The 12346-nt window shown below is 38.4% G+C and overlaps 1 protein-coding gene across 1 annotated transcript; it reads right to left on the bottom strand.

The window, feature by feature from the left end:
• Positions 1–4226: 4226 nt before the first annotated feature.
• Positions 4227–4798, bottom strand: C922_03041 (hypothetical protein; the record flags this gene model as incomplete). Its single annotated transcript, XM_008818633.1, has 2 exons — positions 4227–4432; positions 4486–4798. 2 exons carry the CDS (start codon positions 4796–4798, stop codon positions 4227–4229), a joined length of 519 nt encoding a protein of 172 aa, XP_008816855.1.
• Positions 4799–12346: the final 7548 nt, after the last annotated feature.

Here is a 12346-nt window from a genome sequence, read left to right as displayed (position 1 = left end):
ATTCATTTCTATGAGGGGAGGATATATGAGAATACCACCTATAATAACGGCATAAAAGAGGATTCTATACACATGATAAAAGGTATGATGAGTACGTATCATATATTAGACACTTTAAAATAAGGGGAATGATAATGTGAAATCTCTTTTGATTCCTGTGGAGACAGAGCACCCAGTACACAGGTCAGAAATTTAAATTCAGCACCTAAGCATCATTAAAAGATGATAGTAACAATATAACAAGATGTCTTTAATGATATGAACGTAATAATAAGAGAAATAAATGGAATATGAAAATAAAACATGAAGAGTATTATATGACCAAAGAGGCGACATACGAATGCTTCTATGCAGCACATTAAATCCATTTGGAAGGCGAGTATTATTTTCATGAAGCCCACAATAGACCCTGGGGTGTATATAAATAATGTGAAAGAGTGAATAGAATAGGATAAGTATATCATTGTGAGAGGAATGGGACAGTACGAAAAGGGAGTTGGGAGCATAATGAAAACAAAGAAAAATATGAACGGGCCTGATAGGAGGAAGTAAAAACAGGAGAGGCGGAATGAGCAAGTCATTTATGGAATTTATTAAGGACAGCAAGATGGATAGGAATAAATTAATCCTGAGAGAATTTTAGGATATTACGCTATACCTTATGAGAAGCATCATACTGCTAAAGGCAGAGAGAAGTATACCGAAGTATACATAAATCGGGATACACCATTTATGGGTTAATAATAAAACCCATAAGTGATGGATTCCATAATATATTTGAATGGGCTCCCCTATAATACACGAAAACAACATCTATAGACTTGAGTGACACTTACCTATAACACCAACAGAAATATACACAGAAGAACAAAGAAGAATAACGCAAATATAACAAGTTACTGATGCTGAATATATATAATATATGTGCGATATATGCTAGTACAATAAAACAGGAAGCATCAAGCCACGTTGAACTAGGCCTCTACTCTGAGTGGCAGATGAAACGACAGGGACACCGCCATCTATCTTACTGGAAGAAGGGAGAACATATTACAAATAAGGATACAATCTTATAGATGATACATTTAATGGGAATGGAATAATAATAAATTAATGTCATGATAATATAGGATGGGAGAAGCAAACAAAGGAAGAAAGATTATAATGGAACATACGGGTTTAAAGCAAAGAGGGTAGAATGAACGGGAGAAGGCAGAGAAGGAATAGAGGTAAGGAACACAGCACCTATAGCTATTGACCCAGAACAAGATAAAGGTTAGAAGAGGGGTGGTACGGGAGTAAACAGGAGAAGGGGAAGGAATGAAGAGATCGGGGGTTTCATAATATTAAACACCAGTTATTGCAAAGGATGGGCATAAAAAGTTTCCCTAAGAGTGTATATACACAGGAAAATTATGAGAGGAATTAAATCAGTCCGAAGGCGCCCACATCTAAAAATAAAAAGAGGAAAATAGGAACTATAATCCCAAAATATGTTAATATAATAAGATAATAATATATCATAATGAGAAGCAGCGAGGTAATGGAGTATGATATATAAGGAAAGAAATAGGTATAGAGGGAAATGTGAATAAATATACAACATACGCCGGACACCAAATAGAAGTAAGAATAGTATAAAATACAGGATGTTTCATAAGGGAGATGACATATTCCAGGGGGACCACATACAGCTGCACCACAAAAAACATAAAACGAACAGAAGAGAAAATATAACAGGGGAAAGCGGACAACAGTGTACCCCGAGAATGGAGGAAGTAAGGGGCCGACTCACATAACACCAAGGAAATGGGATAAAAAGAAGAAAAAGAAGAATAGAATACAGCCGGGAGTCACTCCCGGATGGGCGGCTGCAGGCAAGAAACGAACACATGATTAACACATCATACGTACAAAGTATCAGGGAAGACATAAGAAACAACCCAAGTGACAAGATATATGTTAAATGAAAAAAAGGATAAGCAGGGGACAAATACACAGGAAGCCTATAGAACAAAGCAATTGGTGATCATACGACTGCTACAGGAAAAAAAAAAAAACAGAGCCAGTACAGAACGGAAAACTAAGGAAAGAAATATTCAGAAAAGAAGCCCGGTATGATAATACAAAGGAAGGAGCCGGAAAGGGGATTACACCAAAGAAAGAGAGGTAAGGCATACTATAGATATCACATGACGGCCATATGAGCAAAACAAGGCGCCTGTGCCTCTGGATACAAACAACTCAAAGGACGCGGGATGCATAATGTAATTATGAAAAGAGAAGTGAAAACATTGATGAGGCTAGAGTTCAAAACACAAAGACGGATCTGGATATAAAGAAGTGTAGAGCACTTGAAAAGGCAGGTATTCCACCAGAAGCTACAAAAAAAACAATACATACAAACATTAAACAGCAGAATATCCTAGGAGGAACACACGGGCGGTCAGATCTTTTGGATCACATGTCGCATAAAACAGCATGTCTCTAGAATATTACAAGGGCTCTAGAGGGGAACGTTCCTAAAAATCCGGGTCCGTTACCAGACAGAACTTGCATACACAGAGGCCGACGAGAATACAGGATGACAAGCAAAGGCACAACACAACGAGAAGGAAAGAGAATGGTACCCATGGTAAACATTCTTACGCGGAAAGGAAACATAGTTAGCATTATATGCAGATTCAGATTAGAGGAATTTTCATTTGGCATAAAGATGTGCCCCCTAAAATTACACAATTCTTCATACTTTGCTTTATCTATGCATATATAAAGAGAGTAATCGATTGTTGAATTTGAACTGGCATAATATGAGTTCTAATCTCATATTGAACTTTAATTGTATGATAGATACAAGTGAGAGGCAGCATTGGCGCTTAAATGTATTAATCCCTTTTTGTGGAGACTCCTATGAGTGCAGTGGAATACAGATAAGCAGATCAAATGGGTACAGCGTGAAATGGTAGGCGTCCGGATTTATATCGTTTATTTTATAGTTTCTTTTTGTGAATGCGTCCTCATGGCCCATGCTTCCTGTGAGTGTGTTTTTTGATTTTTCGATATTTTCACCAGTATTCCCCCGCATTATGCATTCTTCCTGTGTATGTTTTATCATGTTTCTGCATTCTTATGAGAGTATTTTTCCATGGGGCCTCTCGCCTATATAGGCGTCCTCCTATGCTCCAATGTTGCGAGCGTGGTCTCACGTCGGGTAATTTCGCGGACGTCGTCTCATGTGGCGTAATTTTTGCGAACGTGGTTCCATGTGGTGTAATTTCTTGCGCACGCAATGCCATGTGGCGTAATTTCTTGCGCACGCAATGCCATGTGGCGTAATCTTTCCCGAATGTGGTTTCATGTGGCTTAACGTTGCCAAAGTTCTTCATGTGGATGAATTCCTGGGACTGGGGTTCTCATGTGTTATATTTGTCACCCGGGGGCTGTTCTGTTTCGCTTTATTATATATATTTCTCTATTTATTTTCTCCATGAGTATACACCTCTCTGCGGCAGTCCTTTGACGAAATCCTTTTCGAGGATTTGGTTATGATGACATTTCTCCCAGCAACCCTATGAAGATACCACTTTTCCTGGCATCCCTATGAAGATGCGTTTAACTGCTGCATCTTTATCACGATCTTTTTTGTGTAGTTTCTTCATGATGATGCTTTTTTTTCCTCCATTTTCATGATGCTCTCCCTGGCGGTCATTGCGCTGTCCTCGTGCCACGCCACTGTGATGTGTACTATTTTTCTGCAGCATTGTGATGCTTGTTTCCTATGTGGCATCTTTTTAAGGAGGGTTATATCTGGCATGTTACTATAATAATGTTTCTTTGTGTTACATTCTTGCATAGTTACATCCTTCTTGTTGCGTCAATATGAAGATGTTTCTGTGTCTTGCAGTTTTTTCAAGATGATATCTCCTGTTCCACTTCTGGGAAGTTCCCTTGTTTTATGTTGCGTCATTGTGAAGTGTATTTTCCTGGGGGGGCCTTTTCCTTCCCAGGATTCATTTTACCGCGTTGTACTTTTAATATATCGTCTGGGTCTTCATTCTTATAGAGATGTTTTCTCCTCCTGTCACTATGAACCTTCTTGTCTGTGTTTCATTTCTCTCCTGACGATAGTTTTTTGTTCGGATGCCTTGCTGCAATGTGCTGTGGGGAGTCATGGTGAGAATTTCTCTCCGTGTAGTATTTTACTTACCAAGTCTCCGCTTACCGCGTTATATCAATGATGTTTTCCTGTTTGTCTCTTTTATAAAGATGGCTTTCCCTTCGGTCATGTTACCGGGAAGATATTCGTCTGCGAGCCCGTTCTTCTTATGGAGATATTTCTTTTCCGCTGCATTCCTATGATGCTTTCTTCCGGTACCAGCTTGAGTATATATACTGTTATGTTTCCTTTGTTTTATATGGATGCTCCCTCCCTCTGCGGCTTGGCGAAGATGTTTCTTCTGTGTCATTCTTTCTACGATCATGTACTTTTTTGGTGATATTCTGAAGATGTCCCTTGGAGTTTGGTTCCTTTTATGAACATGCCCCTTTTCTGCGGAATGGTTAAGATTTTGCTCTGTTGTTTATTTCTCTTATGAAGATGCCTTGTTCTCCTGGTATCTTCAGGATATTTTCTCGTCTCTTTATTCTGAAGTGATGTTTTGGCTGTATCGTTCTGAAGATCCCCTTCGGGCTTCATCCTTGTGGATATGTTGTACTGTATGTCATTCTTTTTTATTAGAACTTTTCTTTCTCTAACACTCTGATTGTCCCATTCTTTTATTTTCCTATTCGGAGTCATTATGAAGATATTTCCTTACTTCGGCTATTATGAGGATGGCCATCTATGTGAAGTGTAGATATCATCACCATACGGATATGGTAACATTGACAAACATGAATAATATATGGAGGTAGTGGAGGGCACTTTTATCCTGGTGTATTATTGCTTTAGAAATGATGATTTTCATGGAGTACTATTAGGTGAATAGCAGTGTTACCTAGATAACACTGTTAATTACAGAGAAGAGTTGTGTCAACGGTAAGAAATTTGTTGGAGTTTTATTTCAGGGAACCTGCAGATGTGTCCATACTACTCATATGTGCAGAGTATTGACATGCTTATCGTGGCGTCACATCAGAAGGACAAGGCCGCCTGTGGTATTCCTCTTTGCATAATACTGGTGTGCGTCTTTAACGCTGGTGCAGGCCAGGAAGAACGTGTAGTACGCTTATGTGAAGTGCATGAATATTCTAGAATTCTTATTTAAACCGTACTAAAGTGTCTGGATTCTCAATGGTCCACAATCCGGAGATTCCCATGGCACTGTTATAAAAACATCCTAGTAGCTCAGCTATCTGCCTGACTTCCAGTGCACTCATGCTAAGCTGTACCATTATGTATTGTGCGTTGTGCCATAATGAATATCATCATATTCAGAATAGTATTTTATGGAAGAGTACGTGTCTGCCAGGAATATCGTTCTATTAAGGCTACTTTTATGTGGATTATACTTCAATTTAAATAACACCGTTTCTTAATAAGTATTTATGCTTTGCAATGCCAATATAAAGGAACTACAGACGTATGTATAGTACTGATATCTGGAGTCAGCTGACGTGTGTGGCATATCGCTATCTGGAGAATACCGAAGTTGAAACAATCGTATTAAGTGATGTATTCTGGTCATAGGATATATGTGCCGTAACCTTTTACCATCTGAGGAGAGCTACCGTATGAGGAGTGCACAGGCTTCGGTAGCATCTTCATGTGAATGATACTTTTCCTCCAAGTGTGTTAATGTGTGAAGTGCACTGTTAATTGAGGGAAGTTAATGTTATGTGGGAAGCGTTGTACCCCGAAGAGGAGGCCTATTGTTGGATTATCAGGATGTCAAGTGTTTTGATGTAAGTCTAATGACTTCATTAGAAGACGTGCGGGATTGCGGAGCTCCTAGGGCCCATCTGTAATACTATTACTTAAAGAGTATTGCTACTCCGGGAGTATGATGATCTTAAGAGTACATTTTTGTCTCAGGTATTGATGTCCCAGGAGTGAAGTTTTGCTACGGATACCATTCTATCTGCCATTATGTTCCTTCCTTATTAGGACTATATCTGTGGTACTATTCTTTGACAAGTAGGCGTATACGATTGATACCGTCATGTTAAAAGTACGATTGTTTGGATAATACCTTAATTTGAAGTGCACAGCCGAATGCGAAGTATCCATGAGTTGAGGTATCATTATGTGAAAACTAGATCAATATATGCCGTACTCATATCTGCGGAGTGTCCAAATACGTCGTATATTACTATTCAGAGAATGTCGGAATAGCAACAATATGGTTAATTAAAATATTCAGGGGGATAACATATATAGAATAGCCTTTTATCTCCTGCTGAGAGTTAAAGGATGGAGGGTATAACCGTTTCCGTAATAGTTTTATATGAGAGATACTATGGTGTGAACAGCATGGTGCTTTTCAATGGTGCGTCATTTGAGCAATATTACGGTTATGTACCGAATGGTGTTCCTAGATCAACATGCCTGTCTCTGAAGTGTCATTATGTAAAGGGTGTCTATTTAAGTTTAATGGTCCAATTATATGAAGTGAGGGATTGTACAACCTTTAAGAAATGTTAGGGAGACCATTGTTTCGATAGTACTATGGTGCCAGAAGTACTATGATATGAACCATACATCTGTGTGTGAAATATTGATATTCCACGGGGGTCATTATTTGGAGAGCACTATTCCGTCGAGTGTATGAATATTGCAAACGAACTATTGCGTGCACAGTACAGATGTGTATGGATTTGCAATGATGATGATTACGGAAGTTGCCGTAGTAGCGTTATATGAAGGTACTAATGATTGACCTGTGGTAATATCTGTTCTGCATTGTTTTCTGAATAGAATACCTCCGTAGGTAGTATGCCTAATCTGAAGCATTATTCTGTGAGTATACTCATATGTGCGCAGTACTATCATTTAGGAAGCAGGGTTATGCGCGAATTATAAGTGTCCCTGAAACACCGATATCTGAGGGGTTTGAACTCCGAGGCCGTAGATTTCTGTTTGTATTATACGAAAAACACTGCTGTCTCAGACTGGTAACAATCCCTGAAGTATAATTATATTACGAGCGGTGAAATGCGTAAAGATCCATGATTTTGGCAGCACCGTCCTACCAAGTGTACGGATGTCCCTAAATTACCCATGTGTGATAATAACTTCTTAACTTTGAATGCTGATATTCTGACAGTAGAATCCTGTAAATATTCCTACTGTGTGCGAAGTATTGACATGCCAGGAATAACATTGTTGGAATGAATACTAATGTGGCCGACGTACTATGATTTAAATAGTATTGAAATACAGGGGATACCATTATTTCAACCGTGTATGTGTGTCTCAAGAATAGTATTATATGAATGAAATCATTGGATGAAGTTTGCAGATATACTTGTTGTAGTATTATATAAGGAGAAAAAGTGTGTAAGCCGCTGGAATATATCGCAGGTGTCCATGGTTTTGAAGTATACAGCTATACAAGCGATATCATTGTATGAGGGTTGAGAAATAATACAAGTAATGTAGGAGCAACTAAATGCTCTGAACCCTCCAAACCGGCTGGAGCAGATTTACTTAAGGAGGAGCAATATACCAGTGGTGATTCCATATGAAGGGCGTGAATCTATGGAGAGTGCCATTCTGTGGACTCCCCGAAGATTCTGAATGCAATACTATGTGAAATGTAATGATATTCTAGAGGAGTGTTATCTGAACAGTACCCTTTTGCCTGGAGTCCCCTTATTTGAGGAACCCATCGGTGTAAGGGGTAGGGATATCCTTCAGTGTTACTGTATATGATACGTACCCAGGTGTTCGTATTACTCATATAGGGAGGGTAGTCACACCATTATTGTATTGATATTTGAGGAATGGAAGGACGCCCTGGATACCATTATCTGTACAGTACTGGTGTGGATTTCCATTGCTGATGATGCGCGCAAATATATTTCTACTACTATTATGTGACGAGTAATGTTTCCATGTACTAGTGTATGTGAAGAATTCAGGGTTTATGCCTTCACTATATGAATAGGAGTGTTGTGTGAACTGCATGGATATTCCAGTATAACTATTGTTTAGGGAGTACCATTGTCTCCACTTTCTCAATGGTAAGGAGTCCAGAAGTCTCCATAGTACTGTTCTATAAAAGTACGAATAGTCGAGCTGTATAGACCACCTTGAGTACTACTATACTAACGGAACCATGATCTGTGGAGTTTCCTGCCTTTATGAGTAAGATAACCTTTGGAGTACCATTCTTTGATAGAGTACGTTAATACAACAAGTACCGTCCTGTTTACAGTAGTGTTGTGTGGATAATACTTCCATTTGAACAGGATATTTGCTGAAGGAGTATTCATGACTTGGAGTACTGTTATGGGGACGCTACAGAGGTATGTATAGTAGTCATATCTAAAGATGCCTAATATGGCTTGTACCATGCCATTTCATGAGTGGCAAGGTTAATTCCGTATTATTAAGTAAAGTAAAGAGGGGTATAGAATTCATCACTTAGCTTTGTGCCGTGTGAGCAGGTGGCACCGTTACACAACGTGTGGAAACTGCCGTAGTACCTCCGTATGGGAAGTACAGTTCTGTGAGATACATGGATATGTGAATTGCACGATTACTTGAAGAACACTGATGTTATGTACAGAATAGTTTGTCCTGATGAGCACAACTGTCCTTGGTATAACATTCTTTGAAGGGTCGTCATGTTGGTATAGTGGCTGGATGATATGACTTGGGCGATTCTGCAGATCCGACAGTTCGCCTCCAATCATTTTGTCTAAACAGTAGAGCTATGCCAGGGGTACTATAATGTGAACCGTATTATTGTGTCAAGAATACTGATATTCGAGGTGTGTCATTTTTTGTAGGGTAATATTCTATGAAGTGCCTGAATATTCTACAAGGGCAGATGAGAAGGAAGTATACATGTGTCCCCATCTCCCATGTTGACGAATGCGGAAATTCTCGTAGTACGGTTATATCAATGTATTAATGGTTGATCTATACTGATATCTGAAAAGTACTGTCCCTTTAGGGGCATAATTGTATAAAACGTACGGATGATCTGCGGCGCAGTCTTGTGAGTGTACTCAGATCTCCCTAGGGTGATGTCTTGGAGTGCACAATTGTCGTGGGATTCTCGATATCCCCAGAGTGCAATTATTTAGGAAGTTGGGGACTTCATGACCTACGGTCTATGCTTCTATTATAGGAAGAGCACTATAGTTCAAAATTCTTACAACTCCCTGGAATGTTATTATATTAACAGCCGTATAATGTGTGGAACTGCATGATTGGGGGAGTACCGCTGGAGCAAGTGTACACATGTGCGTGAAGGAGTATTGTCTAAGAATTACTTATTCGCTCCCACTGGTAAAATTCCCAGAGTACTATTATGTGAATAGTGGGGATGTTTGCGGAGTATCAATATATTAAGCATAACATTGTAAAGTCAATACTACTGTACCGGGAATACTATGATTTAAAGTGTATGAACATGCATGCCGTATCATTATCTTTATCCGTCGTCCATGGCAGGGATGGTAATGTATAAATGACACCATTGTAAGAAGTGGAGGAATATACTGGGTGTATTATTATAGGAAAGTTATGATGATATAAACAGTTCACATGTGTCTGAAATGTCAATGCTGGTAAAGAATACAGCTGTATCAGGAATATTATTGTATGGGGTTACTGCTTATGTTGTTATTGTAAGGAAGGGAAAATATTTTATAACAAACACAAAGGTTGTAACGCATTCATTTGAAAGAAATTATAGTTCCTGCAATCATGTGATATGTAGAGAGAAGGGAAAATGAGAAGTGGCATTCTGTGGAGTGCAATGATATTCAAAATACAGTATTGTCTGAGGGATAAGGATATTCTCAGGACCCGTCCTTTGAAAGATAAGGATTTTCCTACAATATGCCCATCGAAGATGCAGAAGTGTGTGAATTGTGGGCTATGTATTCCAAATTTCGGTTCCTATTATTTGGACGACACCAGTCATTGATTAGTATATATCTCTATGAAATAGTATTATGTGAAAAATTGAGGGCTAAATTCTAAAGAAAACAGCAAGCCATTAATTATGCGCAGGTGCAAGCGCTATAGCTTTGTCGAATGTAATATTGGCGGAGTAATACAATAGAAGCAGAAATACTTGCATATGGACAATGCAAGGATTCTAGCGGAAATGTTTTTTGTAATGTACAGTGTCGGAGGAATGCTTTTATGTGAAGGCCTCATAACATAGCTTCTTAGATATGACTAATTGGAGAACGTGACTAATTGAGGAATAATGATTTATGTGTAGTATTATTTAAAAAATATCGCTCCCCCCAGGACTAAGGGCCTGTGGAATGTACGCTTAGCATACAGTCCTATTATATGAACCAGACGTCTATACCTCCAGTATTATTTTGCGTACTGTATACATGTCTCCTGAATATTATTCTGCACCAGGTTGATATTTTACAGTTTTTTTTATTTATAGACTATTATTGGCTGAAGATAACACATCTCGATGGGGAATCATGATATCAGGAACATAATAGTGCAAGTTCTATGACTATTACTGGAATATATTTATATGGAAAAGTTAGGCCAACGAGTGCTATTATTTGAAGAATAGAATAAGGCGGAGGATATACACTTCCTTGGAAGACTAATATATAAGGTATACATTTTTCGCGACCATGATTAAGTATGTGAGAAGGAGACATCTCTCTAGAGTAGCAATGCATAAACAGTAGAAGAATCCCCAGAGAACCTATTGTGGAATCGTCAAGATTTAAAGCAGGAAGCACCATAATTTAAAAAGAGATATTTAGTAAGAGATAATAGAGTGGATTCAGCGGTATTCTTGGAGGGATTCCCATCACTAAGCGTTACACCTATATAAAAGATGGGAGATGCCTCCTGTATATTTGTATTAACTCTAAGAATCGGCCTTACAACAGCTGTTTAGTGGATAAGCCTCTGTCAAGGGTAATATTCTATGTAGAACAGTGCTGTGTGAGGAGAAGAATTGTTTAAGATAATAGAAAGGGTTAGGGAGTCGAATTCTTTGAGGAGGGCAGCAGTTGTAAGAATCATACAATTTCACCAATACACTGGCTTGTAAAATAATTCCATTCCAGGAATACGCATATACCAATCCTAAGGCTATTCATGATGTCTAAGAAGCTGAGGGATACTATCACTAAGAGGGGTTTCAACATACCAAGCGTGCTTATATATGGGGACAACTTTTTATAGGCGAAGTAACACTGTAAGTACAGTAATACATCGTGAACTGTGAATATTCCTTCGCAATATTATTGTAATATAGATTCAATAATTATCCGGGTACTATTAAAAAAAATTGATTACGGAAGAGTTGCACACCTCCTTTAATCTGTAGTATTTTCCTCTTAACAAGACTCCAAATCGATGCGGTACTATTAAAGTGTAACAATTATGTAAAATGGAAGATTAAACTTCTTATACCCTAGGGAGGAATAGGAAATTATAAAAGGAATAGTACTATATAGAACGGGCTGTTTCTCGTGGAGAGTTAAGAATAATAATAATATGGAACGGTCGAAGGGGATAAAATGAGCCTAAGAATAAGAATACACATAAGATATTAAAGAATCATTAATCTAAAAGTGGGGGAGCAGCCATATAGGAGCGCCTGACTATAATAGAATGTATATAAGAAGGAGACTGACATATTTGAGAGAATTATCTGCCTCACACCTCAGGGACAGATCTATGTAACACCCTATAGATACCCCACAGGACAGTGGGCATATCAACATGACCGTCAAGGTGGAAATGCCTAAAAGGAAAGGTACATAGTTAATAAATACACAAGACAAGGAGCAAGAGAGGAAGCTAAAGGAGAGGATACTCAAAAAATCAAGATTAAAGACTATACCGAAACCATAAAACCCAGAGAGGGAGTGGGCCTAATATATAAGGAATAAGAGCAGCGGGAAATCTTTCTCTCTGACCAGATGGATATATGAAATCGGGGGTTTCATGTTTTCTAATATATGGACAGAGGAATAAAAACGGGTAATATCTTGAATCTATGCTGACCTCCTGAAGTATAATAGGTCGTACAATAACTTCATTTTTGTTCGTATCTAAGACTATAGAAGATGCTATAAGCGGTGTTTCCTTATTAACCACTCAAGAATGTAAAATGTTAAGTGGTATTCATAAACCCTTTTATTTTTAAGCAAGTATAAAAGTATAAGATGCATA

This window comes from Plasmodium inui (assembly GCF_000524495.1).
Source record: "Plasmodium inui San Antonio 1 unplaced genomic scaffold supercont1.12, whole genome shotgun sequence".
NCBI classification, from domain to species: Eukaryota; Apicomplexa; class Aconoidasida; order Haemosporida; family Plasmodiidae; genus Plasmodium; species Plasmodium inui.
Note: the sequence above shows the minus strand (reverse complement) of the source record. Positions and strands in the feature narration are given on the sequence as shown.